This window comes from Erpetoichthys calabaricus, chromosome 13 (assembly GCF_900747795.2).
Source record: "Erpetoichthys calabaricus chromosome 13, fErpCal1.3, whole genome shotgun sequence".
NCBI classification, from domain to species: domain Eukaryota; kingdom Metazoa; phylum Chordata; class Cladistia; order Polypteriformes; family Polypteridae; genus Erpetoichthys; species Erpetoichthys calabaricus.
Window position 1 is genome coordinate 6,222,241 of NC_041406.2, and position 14,004 is coordinate 6,236,244.

General features: G+C 41.8%; 1 protein-coding gene across 1 annotated transcript in view; it reads right to left on the minus strand.

Moving 5' to 3' along the window:
* Positions 1 to 3,531: 3,531 nt before the first annotated feature.
* Positions 3,532 to 14,004, minus strand: part of cmtm8b (CKLF-like MARVEL transmembrane domain containing 8b) — a 28,626-nt gene continuing 18,153 nt past the window's right edge. Inside the window, exons 3-4 of the mRNA XM_028817643.2 lie at positions 10,545 to 10,664; positions 3,532 to 4,113 (exon numbers count right to left, since the gene is read on the minus strand). Coding sequence (XP_028673476.1) covers positions 4,027 to 4,113; positions 10,545 to 10,664 — 207 coding nt within the window. The 3' untranslated portion in view covers positions 3,532 to 4,026. The remainder of the gene's footprint in view (positions 4,114 to 10,544; positions 10,665 to 14,004) is intronic.

Here is a 14,004-nt window from a genome sequence, read left to right on the forward strand (position 1 = left end):
AAAAGCCAGATGTGAGCAGGTCCATCATTATTTCATTGACTAGTAAGGAGGTAGAAGGTCTGGGATTGATTCCAAGTATGAAATATACCTTTGGAAGTTGACGCTGTAAACTCTCAATCTGAGGTCCATGCAAGTAAAAAGAGGCCATCATTAGGCTGAGAAAACAAAACAAACTCATCAGAGAGAAACACCAGGAATGGTCAACTCAGCCATTTGGTGGAGTCTTACAGAGAAGGAACACACTGGTGAGCTCAGCAACACCTGAAGATCTGGACAACCACAGAAGACAACTGTGCTGGTTGAGTGCAGAATTCTGTTCTTCTGTGAAGATGACCCCCTTCACAACACTTAGCCAAACCAAGACCACTCTCTTGGAGGTCGGCCTGTCACTATTACCTATTGGGAAGACACAGATGAGATTTATAACGCCCTTTACTTGAACAAATTGCATCCCATCAGTGAGGTAGGAAGAAAACCACTGGAGGATGAGGCCACAGACTCCAAAACTAGCGAGTCATATCAAAAGTAACTGATGAGATATGGCGTCAAATGCAGAGCTGAGGACAAAAAGTACAAGAATTGATAAAAGTCTAATGTCAGCTGCCCGTATTTGGATATTTGACTGTCAAGCTGTTCCAAGGATAGAATTTTGCTGTCATCCAGCACAGTTGTCTTCTGTGGTTTTCCAGACCTTCAGGTGTTGCTGAGCTCACCAGTACATTCCTCCTATTTTAGAATATACCAACAAATGGTTGAGCTGACCACTCCTGGTGTTTCTCTCTGATGTGTGAGAAGATCCCTCATAATTTCATTAACTATTTAGCAAGTAGAAGGTCTGCAGATGATTCCAAGTTTGGAGTTTGCATGTGGAAGCTGTCACTGTGAACTCTCGATTTAAGGTCCATGCAAGTAAAAACAGCCGGCCATCATTAGGCAGAGAAAACAAACCCATCAGAGAGAAACACCAGGAATGGTCAACTCAACCATTTGGTAGTCTTACAGAGAAGGAACACACTGGTGAGCTCACCAACACCTGAAGGTCTAGACAACCACAGAAGATGACTGTGCTGGATGATTGCAGAATTCTGTCCTTGGTGAAGTAGAACCCCTTCATAACACTTAGCCAAACCAAGACCATTCTCTGGGAGGTAGACCTGTCACTGCCAATGTCTACAATCAAGAGAAGACTTCATGAAAGTAAAGACAGAAGGTCTACCACAAGGTGCAGACCACTGGTAAGCCTCAAGCATAGGAAGGACAGATTAGACTTTGACAGAAAACATTTTTTAAAAGCCTGTCCAGTTCTGGGACAATTTAGTTTGGACAAATGAAACTAAGATCAACATGTACCAGAATGATGAAAAGAGAAAAGCATGGAGAAGAGAAGAAACGTCTCATGATCTGATGAACACCACATCTTCTGTGAAACACGGTGGAGGCCATGTTATGCCCTGATCATGAATGGCTGCCAATGGAAGTCGCTTACTGGTGTTTATTGATGATATGACTGCTGGCAGAAGTCACAAGATGAATTCTGAAGTGTAGGGGGCACTATACTGTCTGCTCAGAGTCAGCCAAATACTGCAAAACTGATGGGACAACACTTCAGAGTACAGATGGACAAGGAGCCAAAACATACTGGGACAGCAAACCAAGTATATTTAGACAGAAAGTAGTGGAAGATTCTTCAATGGCCGAGTCAATCAACTGACCTCAACCCAAATGGACATGCAGTTCACTTGCTGAAGACAAAACTGAAGGCAGAAAGTCCAACGAACAAGCGGTACCTGAAGACATCGTCAGTGAAGGCCTGGCAGAGCATCAGTGGGGTGGAAACCCAACAGTTAGAGCCAGCCGTGGGCTCAGACTTCAGGCAGTCATTGACTGGAAAGGACTTTCAACCAAATATTGAAACTGATCGTTTAATAGAATCTTGGAAAGTGAGAGGATGCCTGAGGAGTGGAGAAGAAATGTACTGGTACCGATATTTAAGAATAAGGGGGATATGCAGGACTGTAATAACTACAGGGGGATAAAATTGAGTCACAGCATGAAGTTATGGGAAAGAGTATTGGAAGCTCGGTTAAGAAGTGAAGTGATGATTAGTGAGCAGCAGGATGGTTTCATGCCAAGAAAGAGCACCACAGATGCGATGTTTGCTCTGAGGATGTTGATGAAGAAGTAGAGAGAAGGTCAGAAGGAGTTGCATTGCATCTTTGTGGACCTGGAGAAAGCAAATGACAGGGGACCTCGAAAGGAGCTGTGGTATTGTATGAGGAAGTCGGGAGTGGCAGAAGAGTACGTAAGAGTTGTACAGGATATATACGAGGGAAGTGTGACAGTGATGAGGTCTGCAGTAGGAGTGACGGAGGTGGGATTACATCAGGGATCGGCTCTGATCCCTTTGTTATTTACAATGGTGATGGACAGGTTGACAGACGAGATTAGACAGGAGTCCCTGTGGCCTGTGATGTCTGCTGATGACACTGTGATCTGTAGCAATAGTAGGGAGCAGGTTGAGGAGACCTTAGAGAGGTGGAGATATGCTCTAGGGAGGAGAGGAATGAAGGTCAGTAGGACCACCAAGACAGAATACATGTGTGTGAATGAGAGGGAGGTCAGTAAAATGGTGAGGATGAGGGAGTAGAGTTGGCGAAGGTGGATGAGTTTAAATACTTGGGATCAACAGTACAGAGTAATGGGGATTGTGGAAGAGAAGTGGAGAAGAGAGTGCAGGCAGGGTGGAATGGGTGGAGAAGAGTGTCAGGAGTGATTGGTGACAGACGGATATCACCAAGAGTGAAAGGGAAGGTCTACAGGACGGTAGTGAGACCAGCTATGTTATATGGGCTGGAGACGGTGGCACAGAAGACAGAGCTGGAGGTGGCAGAGTTAAAGATGCAAAGATTTGCATTGGGTGTGACGAGGATGGACAAGATTAGAAATGAGGACATTAGAGGGTTAGCTCAGGTTGGACGGTTGGGCGACAAAGTCAGAGAGGCGAGATGGCATTGGTTTGGACATGTGCAGAGGAGAGATGCTGGGTATTTTGGGAGAAGGATGCTAAGGATAGAGCTGCCAGGCAAGAGGAGAAGAGGAAGGCCTAAGCGAAGGTTTATGGATGTGATGAGAGAGGACATGCAGGTGATGGGTGTGACAGAGCAAGAGGATGAGGACAGAAAGATATGGAAGAAGATGATCCGCTGTGGTGACCCTTAACGGGAGCAACCGAAAGATGAAGAAGATTGAAACTGATTGTTATAGTTATGATTGTGATAGTCTGAAAATAGGGAGCCCATGCATAAAAGTGGCTGTCATTCCTATTCTTGTTAAACCCCTTCAATCACATCTTGATTGCTTCATTTCAAATTCATTGTGGTGGCATTCAGAGTCAACATTCTAAAAATTGTGTGACTGTCCAGACACTTATGGACCTGACTGTACTGTACATAGTTACCAAACTGGCCAATCAGAGCTATAGGGGTCTGTGTGGGGCTTGCGGAGTAACACTTTTGAGGGGGCGTTTATCAGACGGGAGATGGCATACCGACGGTGTAGGCCCTGTGCAGGAGTATAAATCAGCCTCAATAAAGGAACAGAATTTGTGGTGTGCTCAACGCAGTCTTCTAGTAGGATACAACTCCATATTCTCACTTAATCGTTTTTGGAAGCCTCTCCAGTTCCTTCATCGAGTTTATTTGCGCCAGTGCTGGTAATCGTGCGCTACTTGACGCTCTCTGCCAGAGTCCAGTGAAGCTTGTTCTCAACTCATCAGGTCACTTAAGGCTTCATCTGCTCGTGTCCTTTAAGCCCTTCAAGCCATTGAAAAGCACAAGGTGCGTATTAATAAGAAGAACTGCCTTACTACCACATGTGTATCGATTTTTTAACGTTACTAGTAATCCAAAGCTCTGCTCCTTTCTAAAATTAACCGATTCTTGACGTACTTCTTTATTAAAAATTTTGGTCAACTCTTCATATGACTTAGAAAGAAAAACTAAGGTCCCCAGATTGGTCCTCATGCCATCAAGGTCCTTGATCTCTTGCCCGCCAAGATCTGAAGCTGAAGAAGGCGTTTCCCGCATAGCAGAATGTGACCACAAAGGCAAAGAACTGGAAAAAAAGAAGAAGAAGAAAAAAATGAAAAGTTGAGCTGAGCAAATATCTACAGTTTAGAGAAATCTGAAATAAAAACAAAAACAGCAACACCAAGCTAGTCAGGAATCTCGTCTGCCATCCCACACTCCTTTTGCCAGATTAACAGCAATTTTCTGGGTTCTATTAGGTTGGCTGGTTACCCACCTCAAAGAGGGTCTTTGAGAAGACATTTTGACCTCTGGATGTCATTCCTGCTGCCATTCTCTTGTAGTCACCTTTTACAATTCTCAAGAGGGGTGGTGACCTTAATAAAACCCTAAGTCATGGCATCATCACCATCATTATCATCATCATCATCATCATCTTCAACTTAGCAAACTCCCACTAGCACAGGGTCCACTTCTCAGATTCAAGAACGGTACTTTGAATGATCGAACGCATCATCTGAGCTTACATAAAGTTGTGGTCCCCTTACAGCTCCTTGAGAAAGTGCTGCACACCTCCCGAAAAGCCATTGGCCCCTGTCTGCCTGCATGCCTTTGAGACGTCATCGAGTAAAGAAAAGCGAGTGTGACAAGACTTCAACTGTTAATTCTTCTGCAATGATCTTCTAAAATGGCTGCACACATTTGTTGGGACCCCTTGAAATGATCTTAAATAACTGGATTTCTAAAAACTTGCTGTTTTCTTGAATTCGTATCACACACACACGTCTCCAATCGCGCATTCAGCCGATTAAAATTGGAAATAGTCGTCAGTCTGCTGTTTGGTATCATCGTGACTCCCACACTGAACATGGAGCAGAGAAATGAAAATTCAAAAAAGAGATCTCCTTAATATCGTTATACTGACAACAACAAGATCAGAAAGAAATAAAAATGGAGACATTGTCGTGTGTCTCCTGCTTCTCAGATATTTCTACTGAGGGAAAAAAAAAAACCTGGGATTCTCATGAGGGTCTCCTTGGAGATCTGAGCAAAGTCACACAATGCGCTCAGAGCTTCAGGTGGTGCCTTGACATTTTTTTTTTAATTTTAATAATTTAATTTAATATTAATTTAGGTATTCACATTATGTGCTCAGTAATATAATTTTATTATACACTGCCTGGCCAAAAAAAAAGTCGCCACCTGGATTTAACTAAGCAAATAGGTACGAGCCTCCTATTGGATAATTACTGCATGGGCGATTATCTTTCAGCTGGCAACAAGTTATTTAACCCCAACTGGTGCAATGAGTTGCTTCTCATTTCTTAAACAACCGTGTCGAAAGACACATCTCATGGTCGTGGAAAAGATGTTAGTCTGTTTGAGAAGGGTCAGATCATTGGCATGCATCAAGCAGAGAAAACATCTAAGGAGATTGCAGAAACTACTAAAATTGGGTTAAGAACTGTCCAACGCATTATTAAAAACTGGAAGGATAGTGGGGACCCATCGTCTTCGAGGAAGAAATGTGGCCGGAAAAAAATCCTGAATGATCGTGATCGGCGATCACTTAAACGTTTGGTGAAATCAAATCGAAGAAAAACAACAGTAGAACTCAGGTCTATGTTTAATAGTGAAAGTGAGAGCATTTCCACACGCACAATGTGAAGGGAACTCAAGGGACTGGGACTGAACAGCTGTGTAGCCGTAAGAAAACCACTAATCAGTGAGGCAAACCGGAAAAAAAGGCTTCATTTTGCTAGGGAGCATAAAGATTGGACTCTGGAGCAATGGAAGAAGGTCATGTGGTCTGATGAGTCCAGATTTGTCCTGTTCCAGAGTGATGGGCGCATCAGGGTAAGAAGAGAGGCAGATGAAGTGATGCACCCATCATGCAAGATCTTGGTGAAAAATTAATGCAACACTGGATGGAACTAAATCTTTTGACATTGCAGAAGCTTATCGAAACAATGCCACAGCGAATGTGTGCCGTAATCAAAGCTAAAGGCGGTCCAACGAAATATTAGAGTGTGTGACCTTTTTTTTTTTTGGTGGCGACTTTTTTTTTGGCCAGGCAGTGTATAATATAATAATATATAACATATTTTTTATTTATATAAATATGTAGTAGTAATATAATGTTAATACTACTTTAAATACTCACATTGCATGCTCAGTAAAATAATTATATAATATATGTAATATAATAATATATAATATAATAATATATATAATTTTAATTTTATTTTAAGTATTCACATTGTGTACTCAGTAATTTAATTTTATAATATATATAGTATAATAATATATAATATAAAATTTAATAATATTTACATATATATATATATATATACGGTATATATGTGTGTACTGTGTATATATATATATTATATATATATATATATATATATATATATAATATTAATATAACTTTAATATTACTTTAATTTAAGCATTCACATTGTGTGCTCACTAATATCATTTTATAATATATATAATATATAATAATATAATATATATTTTTTTTATTTATATATATATATATATATATAGACATGCAGGTTAGGTGAATTGGCAATTCTAAATTGGCCCTAGTGTGTACTTGGTGTGTGGGGGGTTGTGTCCTGCGGTGGGTTGGCACCCTGCCCAGGATTGGTTCCTGCCTTGTGCCCTGTGTTGGCTGGGATTGGCTCCAGCAGACCCCCGTGACCCTGTGTTTGGATTCAGCGGGTTAGACAATGGATGGATATATATATATATATATATATATATATATATACAGTAATCCCTCCTCCATCGCAGGGGTTGCGTTCCAGAGCCACCCGCGAAATAAGAAAATCCGCGAAGTAGAAACCATATGTTTATATGGTTATTTTTATATTGTCATGCTTTGGTCACAGATTTTCGCAGAAACACAGGAGGTTGTAGAGAGACAGGAACGTTATTCAAACACTGCAAACAAACATTTGTCTCTTTTTCAAAAGTTTAAACTGTGCTCCATGACAAGACAGAGATGACAGTTCCGTCTCACAATTAAAAGAATGCAAACATATTTTCCTCTTCAAAGGAGTGCGCGTCAGGAGCAGAGTCTGTCAGAAAGACAGAGGAAAGCAAACAAATCAATAGGGCTGTTTGCTTTTAAGTATGCGAAGCACCGCGGCACAAAGCTGTTGAAGGCGGCAGCTCACACCCCCTCCGTCAGGAGCAGAGAAATAGAGAGAGAGAGAGAGAGAGCCAGAGTAAAACAAAGTCAAAAATCAATACATGCCCTTTGAGCTTTTAAGTATGCAAAGCACCGTGCAGCATGTCCTTCAGGAAGCAGCTGCACACAGAAGGTAGCAACGTCCCTATCGTCTAGGTGTGCGAACAGCCCCCCTGCTCACACCCCCCTACGTCAGCGCAAGAGAGAGAGAGAGAGAGAGAGAAAGTAAGTTGGGTAGCTTCTCAGCCATCTGCCAATAGCGTCCCTTGTATGAAATCAACTGGGCAAACCAACTGAGGAAGCATGTACCAGAAATTAAAAGACCCATTGTCCGCAGAAACCCGCGAAGCAGCGAAAAATCCGCGATATATATTTAAATATGCTTACATATAAAATCCGCGATGGAGTGAAGCCGCGAAAGGCGAAGTGCGATATAGCGAGGGATCACTGTATATATATATATATGTACAGTAGTAGTAATATCCATCCATCCATTATCCAACCCGCTATATCCTAACTACAGGGTCACAGGGGACTGCTGGAGCTGTAGTAGTAATAAAATTTTAATATTACTTTAAGTATTAACATTGTGTGCTCAGTAATATCATTTTATAATATATAATATAATAATATATATTTTTTAATATATATATATATATATATATATACACAGTATATATAAAATAGTAATATAATTTTAATTTCATTTTAATTTAAGTATTCACATTGTGTACTCAGTAATATTATTTTATAATATATATATATATATATCATAATATATAATAATATAAAATTTAATATTTTTATTTATATATTATATATGTACTGTATATATATATATAATAGTAATATAATTTTCATTTTTTTATTTTAATATAAATATTCACATTGTGTTCTCAGTAATATCTTTTTATAATATATATAATAAAATAATATATAATATAAAATGTAATATTTTTATTTATATATATCTATATATAAGTACTGTATATATATATTTATATATATAAGTAATATAATTTGAATGTTTTTATTTTAATTAATTATTCACATTGTGTGCTCAGTAATATACAGTAAAATTTATGGACAGATGTTTGTTGTAATGAAACACTTTACTACGATTATAAAACTGTAGTCCTTGCTCCTGAGTAATACTATTAGTGGCTCAGATTTATGTGGCTGTGCTCCAGTCAGCTCACACTCATTCTAGAAGAAATGAAAAGCAGTGTGGCTATATCCATATATGCAGTAAGTCAAACATACGCCCCACACACATACCCCAGTCCCTATATTGTGGCCCACCAGGGGGCGTACCAGCCAGCCTACCCGACACACACACAGGCACGGACACAAGTGCAGGTGCAACCTTTCTTTTCTTTTTGATGTAGGAGCAGCTTCGCCCTGCTCCCCACCCTTACAGCACAGCTTTTCACTACAGAACCCCAGGTTCGTTTCTTCCTTCCTCCTTTACATGCCACCACTCCTCCTCTGCAACCTTCGTCCTCTTCCACCTGACTCTGGCCCCTGCAGTAGTGGCTACTGACTCCTTTTATAAGGCACCCTGAAGTGCCCCAGGTGCTCGTTGACCGTCTTCCAGAAGCACTTGTGGGTGTGGCAGAAGTGCTGAAACACAGGGCTCCAACCAAGTCCAAGCGCCCTCTGGTGGTGGCCACGGGCCCCAGCAGGGTGGAGCTTCCAACCTCCAAACCCGTGGCTGTACAGCAAATAAGGGCGGCTGCCCTCTAGTGTCCTGGGGAAAGTAATGCTCAGAACACAGTCTCTCCGCTACAGGGAGTTCCGGCCAACCATCATTTTATATATATATATATATATATATATATGAAAAAATTTTGGGTTGAGACGTGAGCAAAGCCCCCTAGTGTATATATCCATCCATCCAGCCATCCATTATGTACTGTATATATATATATATATATATATATATATATATATATATATATATATATATATATATGCATGTGAGTTCTGTTTATATTCCTGTGCTGTCTCCAAGTAGGCATATTTTTTTATCCTATTCCTTTTCTACTTTGATGTTTTTCTGCAGTTTCATTATTAAGGGGGTGGTTCACTGGTATGATCATATAAATCAGTATTTGTTTACTTGTTCAGTTTTATTTCATGTATGATCTTCTAAAGGGGCGATATGTACATAATTCCATTTGGATTTTTCTAATATATACTGTGATGGGCGGCCTCAGCCATTACCTGGCCGGGACGCCAGCTGGATGGAAGGACTGGGGGAGAGAGCATCTGCAAGGCACTACCTCCCCTTTGACGCTGGAAGGCAACCCTTCTGGGCAGCTATGGCACCACAGACTCCTGCAGGGCATGCTGGGAGTTGGAGTTTGCTACATCCCTGTTGGGTTCTGTGCAGGCTGCCAGGGGGAGCTGAAGAGCCCTACAGTGGTCTTCCACCACACCTGGGAGTGATTCCAGGTAACACTGGTGAGCCACCTGGAGCACTCCCGGGACCACCTTGCTCCATTCGGGGAGCCAGAGTCAAGAGGAGGTGGACGAAGCTTGCTGGGAGAGGAGTGGAGGCGGAGAAAAGAGACAAAGAAAAGAAAGGAAAAGGACTGTGCTTTGGTCTTATGGACATTGACTTTTGTAGGGAGCAGAAAGGGGGTAAACGTTGAACATTATTCAAGTTATTGTCTGTTTTTTAACTGCATTTTTTATTACTCTTTAATTTAATATTTTTTGCTGCTGGAGTATGTGAATTTCCCCCTGGGATTAATAAAGTATCTCTCTATCTATCTATCTATCTATCTATCTATCTATCTATCTATCTATCTATCTATCTATCTATCTGTCTGTCTGTCTGTCTGTCTGTCTGTCTGTCTGTCTGTCTGTCTGTCTGTCTGTCTGTCTGTCTGTCTGTCTGTCTATCAATGCACTGTTTGTTTAATTGGGTTCATTTATTCTGTTTATAAAGGACACCATCATCAAAGGGGATCAAATTAGGGCTAAGCTTCTGTCCATTTCTGAAACAATTCGAATTCGACTCTTACAAAGGGCAGGAGGTTCTTGTGTGCGTGTCGGGGTCTTCGTAGGGCAATTAAGAGGAATTCACTACACATTTACTTTTCTCGGGAAACCAAACGCATTTTTATGAAAACCAAATTCTCACAATGAATATGAAGTTCAGCGAACATCAACAATGTGGTTGGAGTCAAGCCTGTGGTGGCAGAAGGCCTCCAGAACTGAGACTGGACAACCTGGCAGCTCGGCACCTCGTCAGTTTTGATACTAAAGTAAGAACAAGAGGCGTTCAACTTTAGGGCACAATAACGTACCGAAGAAGCAGCCCAGCTGTTGAAGTCATGTCTTCTAGCAAACTCGTGCTTGATTGCAGTGGCCTCTACGACCGCAGCAGTGAAATACAGCACAAAGGCGCTACAGTTGAAGCATAAACCCTGCAGAGAAAAACAAGGAAAGTTACAATATGAGAACATTTATGTACATTTCATTAATTTATTTGAAGTTATGGTAGACATAACCAACAGCTGTTCAAAAACAAAAATCGAGACATACAGCAGATTTGGAAAGTCTTCAGACCCCTTCACTTTCTGCACACTTTACTATGTTGTCAGTTTCATTCCAAATGGATAAATTTGCCACTTTTGCTCCTCGATTTACACTTAATAACTCATAATGACGAAGTGAAAACATTTTTTTACAGAAAGTTGTAGAATTCAATAGATTCCCAGCATCCCGATTTGTTTACTTTGTTTTGAGGACCCCCGGGAATACACCCAGCCTCAACCCGGCAAACTACACACAGAGATACGTAAAACAGCAGCACAACTGAATTGGTAATAGACACTATATTACATATATAGAATATTATATATACAGTACATACAGTATACAGTATATATGTATATACAGTATATCTATATACTATATATATATATATATATATATATATATATATATATATATATATATATATACATACATATATATACACTCTATATACATACTATATATAGTACAGTATACTGTACATACATACATATATATTGTTACACACGTGTGCATGGGAGGAAGTCTAAGGGCTTAGCTGAAGGTAAGCTACAGAGACAGGGGTTGATGAACAGCACTAATGGCTTTTCTCCTTCTTTCCTAGACCTTCAGAAGGGAAGACCAGTTAAAGCTCCTCCTACTTCTGGTACCAGACCACACCCTCCCACCAACCTAACTTCCTTCCTATATATGTATATATATCTATTGTGGCGAGTGGCTGGGGGCGGTACCCAGCCAGGATGCCCGGCAGGACCGGAGGAGGGATTGTGCCTCCTCCGGACCACAAGGGGGCAACCGCCCTGGTGGCTATGGGGACCACGGGAAAGGAGCATGGAAGTTCAACCCTATATGGGCCTGTGGTCACTGCCAGGGGGCACCCAAATGCCTGGATAGCCCTATTCTCAGCACTTCCGCCACACCTGGAAGTGCTGGGGGTGGGGGGGGGGATGAAGACCAGGGGCACCCAGAGTACTTCTAAGTGCACAGCCAGCACTTCCGCCACACCAGGGAGTGCCAGCAGAAGTTCATCAGGAGGCACCTGGAGCACGTCCGGGTGAAGATAAAAGGGGCCGCCTCCCTCCATTCGATGGCTGGAGTCGGGTGGAAGGAGCTCGGAGGAGAGGAGTGGAGGCGGTCAGAGGAGAAAGGCATTGTGAGAGGCCAGGACTGAAGGATGCTTGGTACAGGAGTACTGGGTTGTGTGCACTGTAAATAGAGAAAATATGAATAAACATGTGTTGGTGATTGAACCTTCGGTGTCCGCCTGTCTGTGTCCTGGCTACCTTCCACAATATATATATATATATATATATATATATATATATATATATATATATATATATATATATATATATATATATTCACGGCATTCATAGTCTGAATCACAATCTGACTGTATGGGTGGTCACCTACCAGGTAACGCCGTGGCGCAACGTTAGGGGCTTCACCTCTAGCGCTGACGTCCGAGATTCGATTCCCGAGAGGGAGTGCAGTGAGTGTGTACGCCTGATGAGCCCAGGATTAGGGCGAAACACGTATCGCGTACTCTTTGCATTATTTGACAGTAAACTATTTTTTCAGTGCTATATATATATATATATATATATATATATATATATATATATATATATATATATATCCATCCATCCATTTTCCAACCCGCTGAATCCGAACACAGGGTCACGGGGGTCTGCCGGAGCCAATCCCAGCCAACACAGGGCACAAGGCAGGAACCAATCCTGGGCAGGGTGCCAACCCACCGCAGGACAATATATATATATATATATATATATATATATATATATATATATATATATATATATACATACATATACAGTATAGGAGCTCAGTGATGCTCTGCTCCAGATCTGGGAGGAGATCCCCCAGGACACCATCCGTCGTCTCATTAGGACATTGTTGGGCGTTTTACAAATTACCGAGTACGATTTGGAGTTGCTGCAATGAAATTTCGTCAAAATGGACTCGCCTGCCTGCCGCCTCATTTTTTCCCTTTGATTTTCGGGTGTCTTTGAATTCAACCCTAATTTAATTTCCATCAAACGATGTGCCATCCTTTCCTTCCTAGCACATTACCATCTCAGTCCATATCACTAGAGATAGCCAGCAGGATTTTTTTCCCATTGAGATCTGATGTGTTTTCAAAGTGTTCCTTTAATTTTTTTGAGCAGCTTATATATGTCACACATGTGCGCATGAGAGGCAGCTAAAGGGCTTGAGTAAGGGCAGTTCCGAGTCATACCGGGAGGTGGCAGAGTGCACCAACTCTTTTTCTCCCTTTCCTGTAGACCATTCATGGGAGATTCCACCTGGCCCTCTTGACATCACTTCCGGCACAGAGCCTATGGAAGGAGACCTTGCCGGCTCCGGCCCCTGTGATGTCACGTCCAGGCTCGAGCCTATGGCTGAAGACCTTCATGAGCCCGACCCCTTTGATCTCACTTCCTGTCTTCCCCTTTAAAAGCCTCCACCTTTTCCCTATTTCCCTCAGTTCTGTTTTGGACTCGGTTTTGTGCACAGCAGTGCTATCAGTACTTCAATTTGCAGCCAGGAAATCAATTAAATGGGTGGCTGCCCCAAACCTTGATATGGCTCTTTGTGGCTTTTCTTACAATATATATATATATAAGTATATTGAAAAAGACAAACACGGCGTACACAAATCCCACCCAATTTCCCCAACAGTGATAACACGAAAACCAATAAAACCGTAAGTACAAAAAGATCAACAACAAACACGACAGTACAAAGTCCGAATACAGTCGACTGAAGGTGATAAATCAACGTAAGTCCCAAGTGAACAGCTTTCTGTTTTGTCCCACCATTACTGAGCGTAGGTAAAGAACTGAAGGCGTTGGGAGTCCCAAAGACAAAGATGTTTACCAACTCTGATCTGAGCACACGAACATCAGGCACGGGACGCTGTGGACTGCAGAGGGCACTCCGGCCACCCAATCCTGTCACAGACACGTTTTTTTTTTTTTTCCTGTGGGAAACGCCTCCCCTCGTTTCTCACCTGCACAACACAGTTTAAAGCACTATGCAGGTCACCAAAGGCCATACTGGCAAGGTTCGTCCCTCTTCCTCCCGACTCTGGCTCTCTGAATGGAGGGAAGTGGCCCCCTTTAACAGAGAACCCCAAAGTGCCCCAGGTGTTCCACAATATCCTTCCGGCTGCACTTCCCTGCAGAGGAGGGCTCAGCCATTTGC